Genomic DNA, 25371 nt, shown 5'->3' with positions numbered 1-25371 from the left:
AAAGACTGAGAATATTCCAGGGAAAATAAAGTGCAAGCGTGAGAAAGATTTCTCTCCTTCCCACACTCCCAGACCCCTCAAGGAGTAAAAACAGCAGAAAGAAGGGGACAGGAGAGTATAAGCTCCCAGAAAAACATCACTATCAAACACACAGAAATGGGCGCTGTTTGCCAGCGCATGCGAGGCCAGGAACGCCCCCAAATCCAGCTCCATCCATCCACACACAGACACAGGGGAAACTTGGGCGACCACAGAGGCCATCTGCAGTCTGCAAAGTTTCACCAAGACGTGCAGGAGAAAAAGTCCTCACTAGGTTAAAAACTTTGTAAGTCGCATTGGAATACTTACCGTCAAATTACTGGTTCCAGAAGGTAAGAGGTAGAGCAGAAAAAAAAAGAGGGAAAACTCAATCAATACTGAGAACACAACATGGACACACACATCGACTCTCGTCACCCAGCACGAGTAGCAAGTAAATGCAGCACAGCCGGACGGCCAGCTCCCTGCCACCACAGCCTCGGGACAGGCCTCCCTGCCTCCCTGCCTCCCACGCCTGCTTGGCTTAGTGCTTGGACACAGAGCTAAAGGGTAGTCCCAAAACCACACCGGGGAGAAACCAAGAAGGCAGTGTGTCATTTCTAATATGTCGGCGAGTCAGTACGGCACTTACAATTATATAGAGGGAACCTGAAATCATTTTATTAAATTCTATTCTCTATTAATTGAACCAGCCACTATTCTAAGTCAACCCCTTCTACTTATCCAAATAGATCCATGCAACTAAAGTACCTGCATAGCCTTGCAGTGAATAAAATAGTTTTATTATGGGGTGGAGGAGTCGATACCTAGCCGTTATCCTTAACAAAAAGAAGGCACACTGCTTAATCAGATGCACTGAATACCCGTACTCTTCATGACGCCGCTTCAATAGCTTCTGGTATCTCATGTAGTCCCTTACCTCCTGTTAGTAGCCTTCTTTCTCCTTCCTTTCCCCCTCCCTCCCTCCCTTTCTTTCTCCTTTAATAGGACAGACAGACATTGGGGGGAGGGAAACAGGGAGAGAGACACCTGCAGACCTGCTGCGCTGCCTGTGGAGTTTCGCTCCTGCAGGTGGGGAGCATGGACTTGAACCCAGGGCTTTGGGCTTTGTGCAAGGTGACACATGCACCTAACAGGGTGTGCTAGGACCTGGCCGCACCTGCCACTAGCTTTGACGCCCACTACTTGAGACGACTCACAGAAGAGTCTATTGTTTTGACAGAAAGGCTACCGGTTCACCTTTGCACACCCCTTTATGAGCCCAGCACTCTGCTCCACGCTACATCACCTCAACTGGTCTGCAAACCACTGCACGCAGGAAATGCTACTATTACTGCTGCAGTATCCAGGAAGCAGAGGCTTGGTGAGTTGAAATGATTTGGCTTAGGTGATCAAAGGCCAACTATAGAAATGAAAATTAAACTACCATGTTGTGCAGAGGAATAAGGAACTTAGAATAGCGTTTCCGCAATGTTTCAATCTTATATTCTCAGTCCTGTAGGTGCTGAGAAAGAGCGTAGCATAAATGTCACTTTATGAAAAAAAATTCCAATTCATCTACTTTCTAAAGTGCCAGAACAAGAACATCACATATGCTTAAGTAGGAACTAGCCAAAAGCACCAACGGGGTGACCTCGATAACAGCACATTCTAGCCGTAAGTGAAAACAACAGGAGTAACGGACGGATGCTTCCCAGTGTATCTGTAACACTTGTTTCACAACATACACACACATGCACACGCATACTAAAAAGGCAAAAAGGCGCATTCCTCCTTACTATAAAGAAATCATACTAAGCACTAACAGAAAGATGAGTTCCCTGTTATTTGCTGATAAAGTATTTTCCAAAAACACCATGAAAAAATGCAATGGCTGGGGGGAGAACACGGGTCCAAGAAGGATGACAGAGGACCCAGTGGGGTTGTGCTGTGATGTGGAAAACTGGGAAATGTTATGCATGGGCAAACGATTGTATTTACTGTCAAGTGTAAAACAGAAATCCCCTAATAAAGACATGTTTAAACATTACCGAAAAATGGCTAAAAATGTCGAACATACAACTGTGTAAAATCTACACGCAGCTGAAACGCAGGTCGCACAAGGCACAGTTTCCTTCTCCCTTCTCATCGCCGCCAGGAAAATCACTGGGGCTCGTGCCTGTCAAGCCCACTGGTCCCAGCACCCACTTCTTTCTCTTCTCTTCTCTTTCTTCATTCCTCCTTCTCTCTCTCTCTCTCTCTTTCTTTTTTACTTACTAGGACAGAAAGCAACTGAAAGGAGAGGAGGAGAGGGGGAGGAAAAAGAGAGACCCCTGCAGACGTGCTTCACTGCTGTTGAAGCTTCCCCCTCTGCAGGTGGGGACCAGAGGCTTGAACCCAGGTCCTTGCGCACCGTGATGTGTGCGCCCCACCAGATGTGCCACTACGCACCCTGCCCCTCCAAGTTTACGCACAGAGTCAATTTTATGGACGGCTGTCATGAATTCAACCAACCAGTTGAATCAACTCCAGAAGGCACTGGCTCTAAAATGAGGCTGACAAACTGTTCTCGTCACCCGTTTCTTCCCCTGATTTTCCTTCTATGCTTTCTGGGAAGGAAGGAAAAATCTGTGATATTTTAGTCAATCAGTTCCCTCAACTATTTGTCCTAAGACTGTGTAAATTCTTCTAAAATAACCTGTCTTGACTATTCAGTCAAGCAATGACCCTGAACATGAGACTTAGCACTCAACCACATTATTCTCTAGTACTCTGTACAGGGGGAAAAAAGGAAAGGAGCAGGAGGAAGACGAAGAAAGACGAAGAAAGACAAGAAGGAGGAAAGTGAGAGAGGGCGGAACGAAGGGCGAAAGAAAGAAGGGAGGGAGCTATGGCCGGCCGCACTTGCTGCACACGGCGGCTTCCGCACGCATCCCTTCAGCACGGCACTTTCTGCTGCTCGTAAACACTGCTTCTGAGATTTCCCCAAAGAAGAGAAGAACTGACATTTCACCGGTACCATTTCCTGCCCCCCTCACCTCAACCCTGCTACCGCTTTCTGCCAACCTGAGACATACTGCACTATCACAATTGTCGGAGCCTACTGGGTGTGCTGACAGCAAAGGCTGCCCGGGGGGCAGCGTGGAGCCATCGCTTGGAACAACCTTCCCAACAGAAGCAACCGCAGAACCTGCTCACTGGGCCGGCGTGCCTCCCTCGCCGCATGGAGTGCCACGGCGGGACTGGGCGAGTCCTGGTGCTGGACAGATAGATGTCTGTCTTTCTATACGCTGATTAAACCCACATGAAGGCGTTGGACTGAAGCGGTAAAACTGTGCATGAACGAGGTCCCAGTGATACCAAAATAAATAAGATTGTAAAGATAGATAAACCGTGAGTGTCAGCAAAGTCACCACTTCTCAAGTCAGAAAACAGAAGAAAGCTGTAAAGGCCAAGTCGAGAACAAAGCAGTCGACGTCTGCCTTGAGTTAAAGCGTCCTCGAGGGGTGATGACGCCCCTGTTTTGGGAGCCAGGATTCTCTCCCACCCCCCTCCCAGACTGAGTCCAGGGACACCTCCTAACCCTGACGGGATGTGGGGGGTCCAAGAGTCACCAGTGAGCACAGCCCGAGTCGAGCCTGCAAAGAAGCCTCACTTCCCTGGTGGTCTGGAAACCAAGCAACCGGGGGGGGGGGGGGGGGGGGAGGCCTGCACACAGCTTGCTTCCAAGAGCGGCTGTGGGCTGGACACTGCACAGTGAGCTCTGGGCCGCGCCGCCCCGCTCTGCCAGGACCACCGGCACCAGGGCCTGTAGGGTAGGATGACACGGAGCCAACACTTGCGACAAGGGTGGTGCTACTTCAGATGAAGCAGGGACATCAGGCGCCGGGACAAACGGCCATCCGTGCAGGGCAGCAGTCAAGCCCCGCGCGACACGGTGCAGAAGTCTTTCCTGGAAAGCTAAGCCCCAGTGTCAAAGGCAGAATTAAACCTCCACTGCTACTATAAACAGCAAAGGGCGGATAAGACACGCGACAGACTTGTTCGCCAAATCCATCAGAAACGACGTAGCTGGAACTCATGAAAACCTTTCAGAATGGGGGCCAGGCGGTGGCACGCCTGGTTAAGCACACACAGTATGAAGCACAAAGACACCTGCAAGGATCTGGGTTCCAGCCCCCACTCTCTACCTGCAGTGGGGTCACTTCACAAGCAGTGCAGCAGGTCTGCAGGTCTCACTGTCTCCCCCTCCTTGCCGTCCCCTCTCAGTTCTCACTATCTGAGAATACTGAGTGAAGCAAGCACTTTTCTCAGCCTGGTGCTGACACAGCAGGGTGCAGTCCTCTCTCTGCTCGTCACTGTCACTGGGCGGCTGGCAAGAGGGAACAGAGCGGGCAAAGGGGAGCAGCGACCCAGAATCTCCCTGTCCTTTCCAGTGGATGACTCGGGCTTCTAGCTGACTTTGTCATTACTCCAAAGCCTTCATCTGATGCATGTTGTGCGACTCTGCTATACTGTGTTCTAGAAGCAGCACGCTGACACTGCTGACCAGTGTCCAGGAGGATGGAAGGCCAGCAAAATAAACTCACTTGGGTAGGGGCTGCTTGGCCATGTGCACAGCCTGCCCCCTGCAGCACTGAAAGAAGTTTCAGGGCTGTGGTCTCTCCCTCTCCCTCTGTCTCTATCTACAAAGTGAAGAAGTGAACAGTAAGTAGCACTGAGCTCTAGTGTGTGATGAAAGCATTTTCTTTTCTTTTTTGTTTGTTATTTACTTATTATTAGCTAAAGACAGTCACAAATTGAGAGGAAGGGGAGACAGAGCGGGAAAGCTGGAGAGACCCCCGCAGCCCTGCTTCTCCACTCGTGAAGTTTCCCCTGCAGGTGGAGGCCGGGGGGCTTGAACCTGGGTCCTTGTGCACTGTAACATGTGCATCAACCAGGTGAGCCACCACTGGCCCTTAGAGACATTAATACTTTATTTAACGTGAATAAAAGTAAGACAGATCTCTGCATCACATGAGAGGCTAAACCAGATGAGATCATGTTATTGCTGTTTCTGTCAGTATACTCATGTTTATTATTTCACAGAAAAATTGGAAAAACATTCATTTAACCATCTTTTAAGCAAACATAAATTTATTTTTGGTACATTGTCTAGTAGCTAAAGTTCACTCAAAATATTCTTTGAAACCTGGTTCCAATCAGTTTTCTTTCTCTTCTCGATATTGACTAGTACGCAGCACAATGACACTGTGAGGCTGCTCAGGTGTTGTCCAGCACACAGCAGCAGGGTAGCAGCAAGCCAGGGCTGCCCCGTACCTGAAAGCCAGAACCGTGGCAGCTGACATGCTGCGGACAGGCGCAGGCTGCAAATGGCCAGTTTAAAACAGACTCTCCCGGGTGATGCGGGTAGGCCTGATTCAATCACGAGGACCCTCAGCATGTCTAAGTCAGACATCTAGATGAGCAGAGTGACAGACCCAGCTGGACAGATGTAGCTGACTTTGAAGACAGGGGGAGGCCGTAAGGCAGCTGATGCGCTGGCCTCTGGAAGCCACTACCAACACTTGGACTTTGGCCCACGGAGATCCAGCTGTGCCTCTGGTCTCTCTAATTGTGAGAGAAGGAGTCCTGTGAAGTGAGACCAGCCAGAAAGAGAAGGCTGAACATAGGACGATGCCACTCAGAGAGAGAAGTTGAGAAACAAGAACTGAAGGGAAGCGCAAAGCAGAACTTGGGCTGGGTTTGGCGTGTTGCCCCAGTCAGGGACGCTGGGGGTGGGAAGGCAGTCTCAGGTCCTGGGACATGAGGGTGGAGGAGGACGGGGGGGGGGGGGGGGGGGGAGGGGAGGAGGGGTAGATTGTTGTGTGGAAACTGAAAAGTGTTACACATGTACCAACTACTGTATTTTTAAATACAATCTTATTAAATGTATTGGCTAGACACAGCCAGAAATGGAGAGGAAAGCGGGTTATGTAGAGGGAGAGAAACAGAGAGACACCTGCAGCCCTGCTTCACCGCTTACAGCTTTCCTGGGGGCTTGAACCTGGGTCTTTGCGCACTGTAACATGAGCACTCAGCCAGGTGCCCCGCCACCCACCCTCCAACTACTGTATTTTACTGTTGACTGTGAACCACTAATCCCCACAAGGGAAAAAAAAAACAAAACTATGTTGCTTATAGTAATGACCAATTCTGATTTTTTTTTTTTTTTTTTTTTGCCTCCAAGGTTATTGCTGGGGCTCAGTGCCTGCACTAGGAATCCACTGCTCCTGGAGGCCATTTTTCCCATTTTGTTGCCCTTCTTGTTGGATAGGACAAAGAAATCAAGGGAGGAGGGGAAGGCAGACACCCGCAGATGTGCTTCACCACCTGTGAAGCGACTCCCCTACAGGTGGGGAGCCGGGGGCTCAATGCCTGGTCCTTGTGCTTCACACCATGTGCACTTAACCCACTGTGCTACCGCACGGCCCCCTCTGAATCATTTTTAATACAACACAGGAGGTAATTTCCATCTATAATAAACATTCCTTCTTCATACTCTTCATTACTCTTAAAGAGTTCAAGTATTCTTCTTTTTTATTTATTTATATATTCCCTTTTGTTGCCCTTGTTGCTTTATTGTTGTAGTTATTATTATTGTTGTTGCTGTTGGACAGGACAGAGAGAAATGGAGAGAGGAGGGGAAGACAGAGAGGGGGAGAGAAAGACAGACACCTGCAGACCTGCTTCACCGCCTGGGAAGCGACTCCCCTGCAGGTGGGGAGCCGGGGGCTCGACCCGGGATCCTTGTGCTTTGCGCTCTCCCTTTCTTTTTAGCTTGCCATCAGGGTTACTGCTGGGGCTCGGCGCTGGCCCATGAATCTATCCACTCCTGGTGCCCATTTTTTTCTATTTTCAATTTTTTTTTATTAGATAGGACAGAGAGGATGGGGAGACAGAGAGGGAAAGGTAGACACCTGCAGACCTGCTTAACCACCCAGCCCCCAAGACTTCAAATAGCCTAGGAAAAAAAACCAAAAAACCCGGAGGCAGGAGTCTCTATCACTGGGTTCCTGCGGCATAAAACCCATTCATCAGAACCAGCTCCCCCCACCCCAGGCCTTGCCTTTAAATGCCTTTGGCTTCATTTTTAAGAAGCAACAAACTTTCAAGTGGCGTTTTAATAATGTACGTTCATAACCTCACACCATTAGAATTGACACAGTAAATCTAATTCATAAAGATTTAATATTATAAATCCTGAAAGGAAACAGTTAAAACAGATAAACAACCAAAGACTAGTCTGTAGAATATGTAATGAACTGGGAATCAACACAAAATGAACAGCCCACAGAAAAATGGGCACATTCAACGAACATGAGATTCGAAAAAGAAATGTGCCTGTGTAGTGAGCACACGGGAACCGCTTTCCACTAGCAAATAGCAAGTAACTAACAATCAACTCAGCACAATTAAGAAAAAGTAAACCCGCAAAGTTGTGAACAACTTAGTGCCATCACAGGATGCTGCAGAGCCTTTGAGAGTGTGTCTTAGTATCGAAATGCAAGCATGCGTCCCATTCAGCCAGAACGCCTTACTTCCAGCTATCTGGAGGCCAGGCGGTAGCACAACTGGTTGAGTGTACACGTTACAGTGTTCAAGGACCTGGGTTCGAGCTCCTGGTCCCCACCTGCAGGGTGTGGAGAGGTTCACAAGTAGTGAAGCAGTGCTGCAGGTAGGTGTAGGTGTAGGTGTAGGTGTAGGCGTGTGTAGGTGTGTGTGTGTGTGTGTGTGTGTGTGTGTCCCTCTTTATCTCCCCTCCCCAGTCTCAATTTCCCTGTCTCTATCCAAAAATAAGTAAATAAAAATATCAGAAGACAATAACTTATCTGCTCTGTGTTCTTAAATTCCTGGCACAGAGCTTCCAAAATCCTTGGAATTTCTGAAGTAAAAGGCCAACTTCTAGGAAGGAGAGTTGGAAACTGAGTTCAATCATGAACCAATTTCCAACCAGTGATGCCTACATAAGAAAAGTCAAATAAAAAAGTCTGTACAACTGGGCTCAGAGGAGCTTCCCCGTTTGTGAAAACATTGCTGAACTCGGCAGGTGACACTCCCTGGCTCCCACCGGGAGAAGCACTGAATCCAGGACCCTCTCTCTCCTGCCCAGCTGGCACTACTGGGTCTCTTCACTTCACAGGTCCTGGTCTGTAACTCCTACCCTAAAACTCTCACTAAAGCGTGAGATCTTCAGTCCTGTGAGTCACTCCAGTCAATTGCCAGACCTGAGGGGTCTTGGGACCAAAACACGGCTCCTGATCTGAAGTGAGGGCAGTCATGGGGTCCTGCATCGGGTCAAGTGGCCAGAGTCACACCCGACAGTGCCCATCCTAGAAGGATCTGTGGACAAGTGCAAAGACACGTGGAGATGCTCACTACAACAGAGGGAGCTGGGAGCACCCTAAGCGTCTCTCAAGAGGGTGTGAGATAAGTAGTGACAGACACGTACTACAGGGCCAAAGACCGCTGTCTTTCAGGAGACTTCACTGCACAATCAAATGTAAAGTGAAGCCACTTTTTCTATGTATATTCAACTATGTAAATGAGTTTACTACAATTTGGGGAGCACACATACAAAATACAAGAAATACACAGGGAAAAGGGATGGGAACACTAGAGGAAGACTCCAGTGACTTTTAAAATTTATTTATTATTGGATAGAGACAGAGAAATTGAGAGGGGAGGGAGAAGTAGGGAGAGAGACAGAGAGACAGAGAGACACCCGCAGCCCTGCTGCACCACTCGTGAAGCTTTTCCCCTGCAGGTGGGGACCAGGGGCTTGAACCTGGGTCCTTGCGCACTGGAATGTGAGCGCTTAACCAGGTGCGCCACCGCCTGGCCTCTCTAAGTGTTTGTCACTTCTTCTTCTAGCGTTTGCCCTTCTTCCGCAGCCAGTCAACAGCGTCAGGTTGAGCCTGATGTAAAGTTTCGAGACCTCCTTTGAATCTGGAGAGGTGGCAGTCGTTGACTCTGTGGGTCATAGTCTGTCTGGAGCCGCAGGGGCAGTTCGGGTCGTCTCTGGCTCCCCAGCGATGGAACATAGCGGCGCACCGGCCATGGCCTGTTCGATAACGATTGAGGAGGGCCCGATCATAACGTGCCAGGTCAAAGCCGGGTGGACGCTCGCAGGGGTCTGTGATGAGATGTCACTTATCTTAGCTGGCACGGTTAAAGATGACTGACCGACTGAAAATATTTACCTGCCTGTGCTCAGCCTAAACAACCCCCTAGAATCATTTTAAAACGTGTTTCTAAGGGCAGTCTGCCTTAAATGGAGAGCGAAAAGTCTAAGAGTATGTAAGAAAAGGAACGAATGGTAACTCAACGCAAATTAGGAAACAGATCGACACCAAAGACTCCAAGTGGCAGGTGTAACGGGCTGCAGCAGGAGACTGGCCACACAGCGGGAGACTGGCCGCACGGCGTGCGTGCGACACCCCGCAGGGCTCCCCAGGACCGTGTCTGGCTTCAGGCAAGGGGGCCCCCACCCCGGCCTGGCAGACTGGAACCATGTACGGACTCGCGGACCACAGGAACAGGAAAAGACAGAGGTGCCTACTGATAGTGAATAGTCCTTACGAAACAGCAGCGCTCCAAACCATCGTCTCACGGCAGCAAAAAGCATATTCTCTCAGCAAGAAAGAGAAGCACTTCCAGAGACTATCAGCAGCCCAAGAGAAACCAACGACAGGCCCAGACAGACAGACGTTCTGCACAGCTTCTGATCAGCCTTCCAGAGCCTCCTTAATCGGACCAGAGACCCACAGACATGGAGACAGCACCTACAGGAACCCTGAGCTCAAGGAGAAAAGGAGCCGAGAAGCAAGCAAGCAGGAAGCGGGCGGAAAAAGACACGGGGGCACACATGAGCAGAAACTGACAGTCTTGGGAAAAGACGCCTCACGAAGGAAAGAAATGTATAGACACACAAAGCCTCAAGAGCAGCCCTGGAAAATCAAACGAGATGTCGGAACACAAAAACCAACGAGAGGAGGTCGGAGAAAAAACGGGAAAAGAAAAACTCAAAGAATAAAAGGCAAAGCACCACTCTTAAGTTTTCAACATCTAAATAATGGGACAAGAAATAACCACAACATAACTGACAAAAGCAAACTGCGGAGTGAAAGGCCGGGGCTCCTGTTGGCTTGGAAGTGGCTGTGAGGTTACTTCTGGCGGCAGCAGCCTGTCCCGAGCCCTGACGAAAGACGCAGAGGGCTCTGGCGGCACGGCACTCAGCACGGCGGCGGTCTCGGCCCCTCCGTCCTTCAAGGACACAGGCCACAGGCCGCCACACACGCACGACTCACACCAGGCAGCACAGACCGCCTAGCGGCCTAGGGGAGTCCGGCCGTCCACTCCAAAGTCAGGGCAGAGATCAGCTACGCAGTTTGGTTTACGCGGCCGGGAGAGGCAAACCCAGTCGAGTGCACTCCACCACCCACCACCACACGGGACAGGGAGGACTGAGCACAGCACTGAAGGAAAGCTTCCTGGGCCAGAGGGCGGGGGGGGGTGGGGGGTGCTGCTAGAGTCTCTCCCGTCTTTCTGTCTGAAGTTCAAAAGAAAAGGTCAGAAGCTAAGAAACAGAGACCCAGAAGCAACTGATGAGCTTTTCTTTCACATCCTGAAATCTCAAGAAAGATCTCTTCAGTGACATTAACTTCTTTCTCAGGAAAACTTAGAAGACTGTGTTCCGGGGAGTCGGCGGTAGCGCAGCGGGTTAAGCGCACGTGGCGCAAAGCGCAGGGACTGGCGTGAGGATCCCGGTTCGAGCCCCCGGCTCCCCACCTGCAGGGGAGTCGCTTCACAGGCGGTGAAGCAGGTCTGCAGGTGTCTGTCTTTCTCTCCCCCTCTCTGCCTTCCCCTCCTCTCTCCATGTCTCTCTGTCCTGTCCGACAATGACAACATCAGTAACAACAACAATAACTATAGCAATAAAACAACAAGGGCAACAAAAGGGAATAAATAAAATAAATATAAAAATTAAGAAACAATGTGTGGTGTGACTATAAAAGATGAACCATTTAAAAAATAAATAAATAAATAAAATTTAAAAAAGAAGACTGTGTTCCATCAAAGACAACAGAGTCCATGAAGGAAATGCCTGAAAACAAGGAGCCAGGAGACTGGATCTGAGAGGTAAGTGGAATCCCCAGGGCGACAATAAAAACAGAAGCCTCACACAAGAATGAATTCAGAGCTGCGTAGGTGAGACGGTCCCAAGAGGCCCAGGAGAGGCGTTTAACAACAAGAGAAAAATGTACAAAACGCGGAATGTTTATGAACTGACTGGCAGGAAAGGTACATGTGAGAGCAGGTCTGAGGACAACACAGGAAGCTTTACTATTAAAAAGAAAACATTTTTCTCAATATTTTTACTTGAGCTGTAATAGAAAAGTAATCACAAATACACTGGTAAGTTAGAGGAAAGTTAGGTACACTCTATATTCTTCACAACTGAGACTCAGAATAACATTTAAACTCAACTTCTGATGCATAATAATAATAAATCTCAGATATTAAGTCAAGGAAATTATCCAACTTACATAACTTCTTTGGGAGAGTCTAATGAGGGGCTCACTAAGCAGAGTGCACGTGTTTCTCTGTGCAAGGACCCAAGTTCAAGCCCCCCATCCCCACTTACATAAAATGTGGGAAGCTTCCAGGTGGCAGGCTGGTGCCACAGGTGTCTCTCCTGCCCTCTGGCCCTCTCACCCTCTGCCACAGAACAGCGAAAAGGCCACCAGCACTGCTGGCACCACAGTGCAGGCACTGAGCCCCAGCAATAACCACGGGAGCAAAAACATAAAAAAAAAAATAAGAGTGTAACAGGACAGTCCTTCTGAAATCACTTTCCTAATGCACAAATGACCACTATGTAAGTAAAAGTATTAATTACTTACAAAGGCATTACAGTATGTGTGGAGATCTATCTATCTATCTATCTACATATATGATTTTTTTTTTTTTTTTTTTTTTTTTTTTTGGCACCAGGCTTGCTGCTGGGGCTCAAGTGTCTGCAAGGCAGATCTACTGCTCTGGTGGAGTGACCGTTTTTTTCTCCCTTAGCAACAGTGAAGTAGGGAGAGAGAAGTGGAGAGAGGGAGGGAGAGGGAGAGAGAGAGAGAAGTGGAGAGAGGGAGGCAGGGAGGGAGGGAGGGAGGGAGGGAGAGAGAGAGAGGCACCTGCAACACTGCTCCACTCCCGGTGAAGATTCCCTCCTGCAGGTGAGGACTGTGGGCTTGCACCTGGGTCCTTGCACACAGTGACATGTGTGCTCCACTGGGCCCCAACTGTTGTGTGTTTAATTCAGTGCTTATAAAGGACCCCAGGGTCTCCAGCGCGTGCAGTACTGCTGAGTGGCCTCTGCAAGTCCAGTCTTTTTACTCTGTCTATTTTAGACACAGGCCAAGAGAGGAAAAGAAATAGCAAAGCCCATCCTACCCCCAAGAAGCCCCCCAGGGCTCTGTGCCCAGGCCTGTTGCTTGGTAAGGCGTAAGCTTTACACACACAGTCAGTTCTCAGTTTCCCATTTACTTACTAGTTTTAATCTGAACGAACAGAGTGGAGAGAAACCGAGAGGGAAGGGAGAGCCGTAGGGAGAAAGAGAGACACCTGCAGCGCTGCTTCAGGTGGCAGATTCCTGCAGGGGTGCAAAGAGCGCTCGCGGCAGACCTCTGAGACCAGAGGCGGAGGGTGAGGGCACCGCCAGGCTAGAGTTAAGGAAGGTCTGTCAATGCTGAAATGCCCAGGACAAAACTGGGCAGAAGCCAGGAGGCCAGGGTGTGTGGTTCACAGACTTGCTCAACTCCAACTCCAGGGAGCCTCGTGTGAGCACTTACTTCCCCTTGGTCCTGGAAGTGAAGCCAACATCAGCGGCAGTGACCTGAGAAAACAGACTGCTTTTCCAGCTTCTACCTGAGAAAGCAGACTGCTTTTCCAGCTCCCTGAGCCGCGCTGATGCGAGGCCGAGCGCACTGCCCTGCTCATCATCATTATGAAAGTACACACTGCCATGTTCACAACGTGATTCTAGGGGCAGTCACACTGCAAGCAACAAAAAGACAGCAAGAACAGCAAATGACAAAGGGAATTAGCATCCTCAAATGTTAAAGCTGAACTTGAAAATGCCCAGGGTGGGGGTGGGACAGCATAATGGTTATGCAAAAAAAAAAAAAAAACTTTTCATGTCAGAGGCTCCAAAGTCCCAGGTACAATTTCTCACACCAGCATTAAGCTGAGCTATTTAGTGTTCTAAGCTATTTAGTGTAATAAACAAATAAATCTCCCAGGTGAAAGAAAAAAACTAAAATGTAATTAAGCTTTTTTGCCAACTGATTTTAAAAGCATATCTAGTGGGGGTCGGGTGGTAGCGCAGCGGGTTAAGCGCAGGTGGTGCAAAGCACAAGGACCGGCGTAAGGATCCTGGTTCAAGCCCCCTGGCTCCCCACCTGCAAGGGGAGTCGATTCATGGCTGGTGAAGCAGGTCTGCAGGTGTCTGTCTTTCTCTCCTCCTCTGTCTTCCCCTCCTCTCTCCATTTCTCTCTGTCCTAGCCAACAACAATGACATCAACAATAATAACCACAACGACGATAAAACAACAAAAAGGGGGGGGGGGATGGCCTCCAGGAGCAGTGGATTCGTAGTGCAGGCACCAAGCCCCAGAAATAACCCTGGTAGCAAAAAAAAAGCGTATCTAGCCAAGAAAATGATCAGCATCTAAATCTGTGGGAGGGGACTACAGTGCAGAGAACTAATCAATCTTAAACGCTTTTGCCATGAAAAAAGAGGAAATTAAAAATGAACTCATAAGCTACAAGGAAAAACAAAACTTTTACAAAATGAGGGAGAGCCACGTGAAATGAAAACCAGTAATAAAATAATAGAATGTATTGTTCAGACAAAAGAGCGGGCTATTTAAAACAAATCACATGTGGCACATATCCCACTGTGCATACAAGTCTTTTTACTTTTATCTTCATTTGCATGTATATAAGAGGGACAGATCATGAACTCTCATAACTGAAAAGACATGTAGGGTGGTAAGAAGTTATTAAACTCATCTAACGACACAGACTTAGCCTTTTGGAAACATTACGTAAAAAGACAAAGCACTAAACAGACTGATGATGGAGAGAAACTATTCAAAATACACCCAAACGCACAGCACTGTTAAGTGTCAGTAACCTCAAGTGAGCTTTCATGAGGAAAAAAAGGGTCTAAGTAGTTCTAAAGCATAAACCCTACTTGAAGAAATCACCCTTTCTACAGGTCCCTTTTGCAGAAAAGAACAAATGTCTCTATCTAATCAGAATAACCCTCTGTCTCTGAAAATATCTGTCAACACTAACTGAAAAGTAAAGATCTGCTCGCCAGGGTTTTGAAAACCACAGTCTGCTTAAAAGCACCAAACTGCAAACCCGAGCCCAGGCAGCAAATGTACACACGCCTGCCTGGTCCCCTCCCTCCCTTCTCCGCAGAGAACCCGGTCGAGTCCTTCAAGAACTAGCTATCAGACACCCACTCAGCATCACCAGGGCTCCTCCCCTGGTGCAAGTCACAGCTGGCGTTTGCCAACATTCCGGCCTCCTGACTCCTGCCCTCTAGAGCCCTCTTCTCAGTGCCCAGACGAACCCTTCCAAGTTCAGATCACGTTACGTGAAGCTCCCAAACTCTCTACTAATGCCTCATATCTCCCTCTCCCTCTCCCTCTCTCCCTCCCTCTCTCCCTCCACCCACCCCCCAAAAAAGACCAAGTCAAGGAACACAAGACGTTTTAGGGTTCTGCCGCCACCCAAGTTGACGCTACCCTCTCTAAGTACAGGGGTTTTGCAAGTGTTGCCAACACAAACTAAGGTGCTCTCTGGAGTCCCACCTGGGGATGTGCTAGGTCCCGGTGTACTCAGCCAACTCCTTATTCTCTGCCCGAATGCCACTTTATCGGTGAAGTCGTCCGTGCAGAATCTATTGAAAACGAGGACAAGCCTCTACCCCACCGTCTCAGCCCAGCCCACCCTTCGACTCTTTATTTTTCTCCATCACATTCGACTCTCCTGACTCCACATGCTTTGCCTGTTTACTGCTCCTCCAAGTAGAGTCTAAGATCCCTGGACTCAGAGAGATGCGTCTTCTTCATTTTGGAATCCTAGGACAATAAATGCATTTAAATGCTGGGCAAGTTCTAAGTAAAACTACATTCTGTTGATTGTGGAACAGTGGGCAGTAACTGAAAGTCACTTTATCCAAACCAAAGTTAACATGGGAGCCGGCAATGCCGCTCAGTAGAGAGCACAGGCTGCCATGATCAAGGACCGGGTTCAAGGCCCTGGCTCCCAGCTGCAGGGGAAGCTTCGCGAGTGAAACACAGGCGCAGGCGTCTCTGTCTCTCCCCTTCCCTCATGATTTCTTTGTCTCTATAAAAAGAGGAAGGAAGGAAGGGAGGGAGGAAGGAAGGAGGGAGGGAGGTCAGGATGGACGGCCCATTAGGAGCTGTGGGTTTGCTGTGCAGGCACCAAGCCCCACAGATAAATCTCGTGGCAATAAAAAAATAAAAATAAATTAATGTGATGGAAGAGAAAAGTGAAGTACCAAACGTTATCAGAGAATAAGCAATCCATGAGTCAAAGAAGAAATCACTATTTTCAACTGAAATGGCCAAAAAAATCCTCAATATTTTTGAGGTTCAGCTACAGCAATTCTTGGAGAGACATCTGCAACTTTAAGATGCTACATTAGGGAAAAAAAAAAGTCACATCAGAATATCAGAGAGTCCAAAATCATACAGAGAGTGAGTGGTCTAGGTCTGGTATCAAAACAAACGCTCCACGGGCCATCCAGGGAATGGGGACCCTGAGAGCGTGCCCTGCCCTGGACAGCACAGGCTGAAGACGCGGGTCTCCGCCTGCAGGTCAGCGAGGGCTGCGGCGTCTCTGTCTCCCCTCCCCTTTCAATTTCGGTCTCTATCTAAAATAAACAAATGCAAGTGTTTTAAAGCACACACGCAAATGCATGTGTGTGGGAAGACGGCCGTCAGCGCCGTGTAGACCGTTTCTGGTGGCGACATTACATGGGATTTGCAGCTTTCTGCTTTTGTCCCTTTCCGTGTTTTTGTCTTCTCTGGCACGTATCCACTGTACAGTAACACTGTCAAGCAACTTCTTTTCCATGAGCCTGGACCTGAACGGCCTGTCTCACAAAATGCCAACCCCGTGTGAACCTTGACAACTGACAGTTGTCTCTGTGATCTTGCTTGCTTTTGGCTCATCTTTTGTTATGTACTCAGAGAATCGCACTTCCAACTATTCACAGGATGTTTCTAGACAGACACTCTATAGCCACTCAATATTTTAATAGGTCTAGAAGAAGAACTACTTAAAAAAAAACCTTCAGGGGGCCTAGTGGGGGTTGTACTGCTACGTGGAGAACTGGAGGTGCTATTCATGTACAAACTATCAGATTTACTATTGACTGTACAACATTAATCCCCCAATAAAGAAATTTTTTAAAAACTTGCTTTTTTGTTTCTAGTACTAGGTAATAATGCTGCTCAGCATCCAGGTTCTCAGCCCTTCCAATTAATTCTACCTGAGAAATCTTAGTCAAACCCCGTTTTCCCCAACTCATTAACGCCATGACTTCAGTGCAGACACCCCAACAGCAATTATATCCTTCCTAACATGTAACTGGTTACATTACTGGAACTACCATGTGCAGTTTCAAAGGCAAGAGGACTCACCACTTAAGAATTCGTACAGGGGCCCGGGCGGGGGCACACGTGGTTAAGAGCTCACACTACAGTGCACAGGGACCCGAGTTCAAGCCCCTGGTCCCCATGCAGGGGGAAAGCTTCACGAGTGGTAGAGCAGGGCTGCGGGTATCTCTCTGTCTCTCCCTTCCCTCTGTGTCTATCCAATAATAAATATATATAAAGAATCCATACAAAACTGTCACAGCACTGGGAAATTCTTTAACTAATTCAAACCCATTTTTCTAGAGCAGTCTCTCTGAGAAACCACGTTCTTTTGGGTGAATTCTCTAGTGTGCAGTGTTTACCCTACATAAGCCAAGGACACCTCAAGCGGAGGGACGTGTCAATGACGCTATCACAGCATCCCTACCGCAGCTAAGCGACCAGCAAGGACAGGAGGAAGCAGTGTGTGCCCGACCTCCAGCTGCCACAGCAGCTCAGCTCAGTTTTCCTGAGGCAACAGCACACAACTCCTTAGCACTTTTCAAAGTACATGAGACACCTTTTAAAATAAACGTTACTTTTTTTTTTAATTTATCTCTTTATAGGGGAATTAATGTTTTGCATTCAACAGTAAATACAATAGTTTGTACATGCATAACATTCCCCAGTTTCCCATTTAACAATACAACCCCCACTATGTCATTTATCATCCTTCATGGACCTGTTACGTTTTTAACTGGTTGACCAAAGTTTGGGATAAATGCAGCAGGCAAACTTGCAGGGTCACGAGGGCTGCTTCGCAACCTCTGTACCTGTGCCACCTCCTGCCAACCCGCAGTCTCTGTGTCTGGCATGTACCCGCAGGACGCAGCAAAGGCACGGGGCTGCATGTGATCACATCTACCCGCAGGACGCAGCAAAGGTGCGGGGCTGCATGTGATCACATGCACATGGCAGGACACAGCAAAGGTTCAGGGCTGCATGTGATCACACGTACCCAGCAGGACGCAGCAAAGGTGCAGGGCTGCATGTGATCGCATGTACCTGGCAAGATGCAGCAAAGGTGCGGGGCTGCAGGACACAGCAAAGGTGCAGGGCTGCATGTGATCACATGTACCCGGCAGGACGCAGCAAAGGTGTGGAGCTGCATGTGACCACATGTACCCGGCAGGACGCAGCAAAGGTGCGGGGCTGCATGTGATCACACACACAGTCAGACAAAAGTGCAGCACCAACCGCTCTTCCTGATCTCTCTCTCCTCTGCCAACCACGCAGCAAGCTGCCATGAGCCTACCCACTCTGAGGAGGTGAGCCCACCACAGAGACGGCTCTGAAACAGGCCCTCCTCAGGGATCCACAGTGTACAGGGAAAGACCCAGAACCGGCTGGCAACCAGCCTGAGGGTCAGAGACCTAGTTCAAGTGGGTGCGGACTGCTGACCCCCAGGAAACTGAAGCGGCGAGCAGGAAGGTGGTGCGCGCACGCAGAAGGGCACGGGACTGGCAGGCAGGAAGCCCGGGTCCGAGCACTCCCTCTGCCACCTTGCCACAAGTGAGGGCGAGGGAGGCGGAGACACGGAAGAACGCGTATTCCTGTAGACAGCCAAAGCTGTGAAAGTGTATCATAAGCACAGCAAGCTAACACAATCGGAGTCCAAGGTATTTCTCAACTGTGCTGACACGAAGGGCTGTTTTCCGGCACTTCCCTGACTGCGAAGCAAACTCGATTCACTAGTTCATAGCAGTGAGCACACAGCCAATTTAAACACACGCAGAAGACTTGAGGACTGAGCCGAGGAGCCAGAAAGCAACTAAGAATCCTGAGCGGTTACTGAGCGGAACAAGCAAGCTGGAGGGGCCTAGGCACTCGCTGTCGCTGTCGGGAGTGTAAAGATTAACAGCTCTGCCGCTCTGCAGTGAGCAAACGGTCAAAGTACCTGAGTCCAGAGTTTAGGTCAGGCAGCTCCCGGCTCATGTGACGCCCCGCAGAACCCAAACCACGGCGCCTGCACCACGGCCTCCTTCCACCTTGATTGCAGCAGAGCTCGGAGACACCCGGCAAGGCCACACTGGGCACAGCAACGCTTTCCTTTTTCCTTCCTTACTGCCCCCTTCCCAGTTGGGTTGAGGCACTGACCGTGAAGTTTTGTTTTTCCTAGGGAGAAGTATTTCTCGTATTCACCACTGCCCATAATGGTCTTGAGCTGAGCAGGACATGTAGGAATAAGGGCAGGTAAAGCAAGCACAGCAACTGAACTCAACATCCAGGACGATCTGACTAACACCCGCAGCCAGAAAGGTCGTGCACTGGGGGCAGCAGGGCAGGGCGAGACTGTGCTGAAGTGGCCACCTTGCCTCTAGTTGTTGTCAGATTTGAGCTGTTTTTGAACAACAACAAAAGCACAAGTGTTGAAGATTAGGAGAAGTAGCAGCTCTGCCTAGGAACACAGGCCACCGAACATACTCAGCTGGAAGGGACTGTTCCTTAAATATGAAAGGAAGCACGTCTGCTAAGAACAGAAGGCCTGGATCACACCCAGCTACTAAACTGCTCGGAGCCACGCCACACCCAGGCTCAGGCTGACTCGGAGACCTTCAAGAGCAGGGGCTTGATGATTCTGTTCTCACAGGTCTGCGAGGGGTGCCGCGAGATTTCTCCAGGAATAGTCTCCATTCACAGAGATATCTGTGGAGCCTAGCTCACCTGCCCACCCTTACTAGGTCATCAAAGACAATCTTACCAAATCATCGCTTCAGCAGGGGGAAAAATACAGTCATAAAGCCTCCAGAACTCCTAAGATTCCACCAGGATTTTAAAACATTACACTTGAAAACCAGCTTTAAAACAAAAGCAAAACACAACAGACGTCTTTTCACTTTAGTATTAAACACGGCAGTATGGAAAATGTAAAAGCCAGACCTACCTCACTTAAAAATTCCTGTATAGACTGGGGCCAGATTGTGGCTGAGCACGTTACAGTGCACAAGGACCCAGGTTCAAGCCCACGGTCCCCACCTGCAGGGAAAGCCTTTCGAGTGTGAAGCAGGGCTGCAGCTATCTCTGTCTCTCTCCCTCAAACTTTTCCCTTCCTCTCAATCTCTGGCTGTCTCTTTCAAATAAATAAAGATAAAAAATTGAAAATAAATTTTTAAAAAATTCCTGGATAGGGAGCTGGGTGGTAGCACAGCGGGTTAAGCACAGGTGGCGCAAAGCACAAGAACCAGCATAGCCCCCGGCTCCCCACCTGCCGGGGAGTCGCTTCACAGGTGGTGAAGCAGGTCTGCAGGTGTCTGTCTTTCTCTCCCCCCTCTCCATTTCTCTTTGTCCTATCCAACAATGATGACATCAATAAAACAACAAGGGCAACAAAGGGGAATACATAAATAAATAACTATTTTTTTAAATTCCTGGATAGATTATACAAATACTCTGATATCCAAAAAATGTATTCTAAGAAATTCCCAGGGGGGTGGGCAGTAGCACACTGGGTTAAGAGCACACAGTACAAAGCACAAGGACCCGCACAAGGATCCCAGTTCGAGCCCCCCGGCTCCCTACCTGCAGGGGGTCGCTTCACAGGTGGTGAAGCAGGTCTGCAGGTGTCTGTCTTTCTCTCCCCGTCTTCCCCTCCTCTCTCCATTTCTCTCTGTTCTGTCCAACAATGAATGACATCAATAACAACAACAATAACCACAACAAGGGCAACAAAAGCGGGGGGGGGGGGGCGGAATGGCCTCCAGGAGCAGTGGATTCATGGTGCAGGTACTGAGCCCCAGCAATAACCCTGGAGGCAAAAAAAAAAAGAATTGCTTTTCTCTATTTTCAGATACAGTTATTTTATATATGGACAAACACTTGTAGGATTTATAACTCAATAAATACATTAATACTATAGTACTGTACTAAGCAAATCCAATTAGAACTACAATTAAGTTTTTCAAATAGTAAAATTAATCACCCAATTCCTTAAATCTCAGGATGGTAAACTTCTATTAAGTTTTTCCAATGAACACACATCCACTAAAATATAGGTAAAAATCTTAAAGCAAATGTTACAGAAAGATAAATTTTTACTTAAATTTTTACTTAAGTATATCCCCCTTTCCCAGTCTCCATCACGACTTAAATAGAATGAAATTTTAAATTAATTAAAAATTAATAGGACTGGGGAGCAAAATGGTTATGAAAGAGACTTTCATGCCAGAGGTCCTGAAGTCCCAGATTCAATCCCCAGCACCATCAGCCAGGGCTGAGCAGTGATCGGTGTGTGTGTGTCTGAGTAAAGTAAATTAAATATCTTTAAAAGCTCAACAACAGTAGCCACTAATATATTAAGGAAATAAGAACTAAGTCTGACAAAACTTTTCCTACCCCCACACATGAGACACCTGTACCATGTTTGAGGACGTCAGTTCAAGGCCCCAGCCCCCACCTGCAGGGGGGGGAGTTTCAAGAACAGTGGAGCAGTGTCTCTCTCCTCCTCCTCTCCTATCTCTCTCTGTTTCTCACCCTCTGTCAAAGAAAATTAAAAGGCCACTGGGCACCATGGCCCAGCAATAAACGTGCCTAGTAGGTTAAGAAAGGTCGCACACACACAAATCTGTACAGGGGCTTATGGTCTGGAAGCAGATTTCCACTGTGAAAGCCATGTACCAGGGTCAGGAGATCCCACCTGACGCACGCTTCACCGCACCCAAGCGCCGGGTTTGAACCCCTGGCCACAAGGAGAAGCTGTAAGAGCAGCAGGACAGCAGTGCCAAGGGGCAGCCCCTTCTGTCTCCCTGTCTCTATCAAACATACAAAACAAAATAATTTTAAAAAGCACATACACGCCCACCCTGGCAGCAAAAAAACAAAGTTTTAAAAACCTCCTGCTCTAAACTCCCATTCTTGAGAAACTGTCTTTTCTTGTCCATGGAAGCAGTGACCAGAGCAAACTAAGGGCAGAACAAGCTTAAACAAAACCAAGCCTTCAGAGATGATCCACGTTCAGAAAACATTTCTTACACGCACGTCCAGCAAAAAGCTAGAGTGAGGTCCTCCGCCAAGGAGCTGAAGCAATGAGGCAAGGCCCACACCAGCACTTGGAAGGACTGAGCCCTCGGCGGGCGCCCTCCGCAGAGCGGCCCCTGCGCTGCCCTGTTGGCCCGGGCCAGTGGAGACCACCGCTCATCTTCCAGACAGCTCCCGGGCCAGACTCCACTCCTTCCTATTCCTTTTCTGAGCTGGGGCCCACCGCTCAGAAAAGGAGGGCGGGGAGGGGGGGGACCCATTCCACATGCAGACATGCAGAGAAGTCCAGTCCGAGCACACACCCTCCCTGCTCTCTCTACACAAAAGCACACGCTTTTGCAATTCAATTAAGAAAACAAAACCAAAAACCACTCCATTTCTCCCCTGGGACTTCTTCCCCCAGCCCAAGTCCGGCCTCAGAGACAGAGCCCTGCGAACCGGTACTGCGCCTCCTTCAACTTGCAACCTGCACGGCCTCCCGTGCCAGCCACCAGCTTCCTGGGCGACACACAGCTGCCAGCGCCACATTCGGCCAGTAAGTGCTGCTGGCTGGGGCAGCCCGGTGTCCCGTGCAGAGCCGGCACCGGGGACGTCCTTCCTCCTCCTCCGGACACATTCGCAGGTGGCCTCCGGCCTCTGAGAGCAGCTGGGGGGACAGTGGGTGTCCCGACACCAGAGGCCACCGGGTCCCTTCACCTGGGGGGGCTTCACCTGGTGTCGGGGTGAAGGTTCGCATCCCAGTTTCAGGGGCAAAGCACGAGGGGCGGGCGCAGGGCTGGGGCGCTCAGGGTGGGGACAGACGGGAGGGGGCTAGGGGCAGGGCCAGGGAGCTGGGGGTCGAGTGGGGGCCAGGCCCAGGTACCAGGAGGTAGGGGAGGGGGTGCAGGAGGGCGGAAGGAAGGGGGGGCGGGGGTGGGTGACCAGGAAGCCTGGGAACCGGAGAGCCGGGGCTGGGAAGCGGGGGGGCCGGGGAGGGGCAGTGGTCTGGGGTCTGCGGCCGGGGCGGGTACAGGGGTCTGGGGTCTGCAGGCCGGGGCCGGGGGCAGTGGTCTGGGGTCTGCGGGCCGGGGCCGGGAAGCAGGGTCTGGGGTCTGCAGGCCGGGGCCGGGGGCAGTGGTCTGGGGTCTGCGGGCCGGGGCCGGGAAGCAGGGTCTGGGGTCTGCAGGCCGGGGCCGGGGGCAGTGGTCTGGGGTCTGCGGGCAGGGGCCGGGAAGCAGGGTCTGGGGTCTGCAGGCCGGGGCCGGGGGCAGTGGTCTGGGGTCTGCGGGCCGGGGCCGGGAAGCAGGGTCTGGGGTCTGCAGGCCGGGGCCGGGGGCAGTGGTCTGGGGTCTGCAGGCCGGGCCGGGGGCCGGGGCCAAGTACAGGGGTCTGGGGTCTGCGGGCAGGGGCCGGAAGCAGGGTCTGGGGTCTGCGGGCCGGGCCGGGGGGGCAGGGTCGGTAGTCTGCAGGCCGGGCCGGAGGGCAGGGGTCGGGGGTCTCCGGGCCGGGCCGGGGGTCTCCGGGCCGGGCCGGGGGGCAGGGTCGGGGGTCTGCGGGCCGGGCCGGGGGACAGGGGTCTGGGGTCTGCGGGGTCTGGGGGCCGGGCCGGGGGCGTACCTCCGAACATGTGCGGGGAGAGGTGGGCCGGCAGGGAGCCGATCACCAGGCGCGGGCCCGCGCCGCCCCCCGGCCGCTCCCGGCCGCCGTCCTCCGGGCTGCTGTGCACCGAGTCCTGCGAGCCGTACGGGCCGCCGCCGCCGCCGAGGCTGAAGGGCGAGTGCGCGGCGCGGCTCCCCGCCGCCACGGGCCCCGCCGCCCCGGCCCCCGCCGGCCCCGCCGCCCCCGCGCTGCCCGCCGGCCCCGCGGGCCCCACCGGTCCGCCGAGGGAGCGGCTGCGCGGGGCCGGGGCCGCCGGGGCGCCGGGCGGCTGCGCGCCCGACTCGGGGGCCGGGAGCCTCCCTGCGGCCGCCGCCCGAGCCCCGCCGCCCCCGCCGCCGCCGGCCGAGGGCAGGTCCGAGCCCGAGTACGCGCGGGTGCGGCCGTTAGCCGAGGCCGGGCCGCTCTGCCGGGCGCCCATGTCCGCGCCGGGGCCGGGGCGCGGGGGCCCGCACGTCCAGGGCCGCCGCCTGCAGCCGGGCGCCCGGCGCTCCTCCGGGGCGGGGCGGGGCGGGGCGGGGACGGCGGGCGGCGGGGCCCCGGGCCGGCGGGGAGCGGAGGCTGGAGGGCGCGGGACGGACGGGCGGGCGGGAGGGCGCGGGACGGACGGGCGGGCGGGCGGGACGGCGGCTCAGGTGGCCGCGCGGCGGCGGCTGCTTTCGGTTCTGGGCCTCCGCGCCGGGCCCCGCGCCCCCGGGCTCCGCACCGCCCCCTCCCGGCCGCCCGCCGCCAGCGCCATCCCGCGGCCGCCGGCCCCGCGCCCCTCCTCCCGCCGCCGGCTGCGAGCGCTGGGAGTTCCCGGGGCCCGGGCTCCCGCAACCGCCGCCTGCGCCCCGCGAGGGTGCGGCGCCGCTGGGGGGTGGCGAGCCGGAGGCGCCCCGAGGCCTCGCTCCCGAAGGCGGGGGGGCACGGGCTCCAGGCCCCGCGCAACCACGGACTGCGGGTCACGCCGGACCCGCCCCGCACCCTCTGCCGCCCCGCAGATTGGCTCCCGGAGGGCCCGCCCCGCCCCCGGGTGTGGGAGGTGCTGGCGCCCAGGGTCCCGGCGATGGACAGGCCGAGGCTCCGCCCCCCGGGTGTGGGAGGTGCTGGCGCCCAGGGTCCCGGTGATGGACAGGCCGAGGCTCCGCCCCCCGGGTGTGGGAGGTGCTGGCGCCCAGGGTCCCGGTGATGGACAGGCTGAGGCTCCGCCCCCCGGGTGTGGGAGGTGCTGGCGCCCAGGGTCCCGGTGATGGACAGGCCGAGGCTCCGCCCCCCGGGTGTGGGAGGTGCTGGCGCCCAGGGTCCCGGTGATGGACAGGCCGAGGCTCCGCCCCCCGGGTGTGGGAGGTGCTGGCGCCCAGGGTCCCGGTGATGGACAGGCTGAGGCTCCGCCCCCCGGGTGTGGGAGGTGCTGGCGCCCAGGGTCCCGGTGATGGACAGGCCGAGGCTCCGCCCCCCGGGTGTGGGAGGTGCTGGCGCCCAGGGTCCGGTGATGGACAGGCTGAGGCTCCGCCCCCCGGGTGTGGGAGGTGCTGGCGCCCAGGGTCCGGTGATGGACAGGCTGAGGCTCCGCCCCCCGGGTGTGGGAGGTGCTGGCGCCCAAGGTCTGGGTGATAGACAGGCTGAGGCTCCGCCCCCTAGGTGTGGGAGGTGCTGGCGCCCAGGGTCCGGTGATGGACAGGCTGAGGCTCCGCCCCCCGGGTGTGGGAGGTGCTGGCGCCCAAGGTCTGGGTGATAGACAGGCTGAGGCTCCGCCCCCTAGGTGTGGAAGGTGCTGTCGCCCAGGGTCCGGTGATGGACAGGCTGAGGCTCCGCCCCCCAGGTGTGGGAGGTGCTGGCGCCCAAGGTCTGGGTGATGGACAGGCCATGGCCCCGCCCCCCCAGGTGTGAGATTTCTGGCGCCCAGGGTCCCGGTGATGGACAAGCTGAGGCCCCGCCCCCGGGTGTGGGAGGTGCTGTCGCCCAGGGTCCGGGTGATGGACAGCCCGAG

At 52.5% G+C, this 25371-nt stretch overlaps 1 protein-coding gene across 1 annotated transcript in view; it reads right to left on the bottom strand.

The window, feature by feature from the left end:
- The window catches only part of ZNRF2 (zinc and ring finger 2), a 61101-nt gene extending 37167 nt beyond the window's left edge, over window positions 1–23934 (bottom strand). The window contains exon 1 of the mRNA XM_060195784.1: window positions 23361–23934. Within this exon, the coding sequence (XP_060051767.1) occupies window positions 23361–23820 (460 nt within the window). The 5' untranslated portion in view covers window positions 23821–23934. The remainder of the gene's footprint in view (window positions 1–23360) is intronic.
- Between the last annotated feature and the right edge of the window lie 1437 nt (window positions 23935–25371).

Source organism: Erinaceus europaeus, chromosome 8, assembly GCF_950295315.1.
Source record: "Erinaceus europaeus chromosome 8, mEriEur2.1, whole genome shotgun sequence".
In the NCBI taxonomy this organism is placed as follows: Eukaryota; Metazoa; Chordata; class Mammalia; order Eulipotyphla; family Erinaceidae; genus Erinaceus; species Erinaceus europaeus.
The sequence above is the reverse complement of the archived record's forward strand: the minus strand, read 5'-3'. Positions and strand labels throughout refer to the sequence as shown.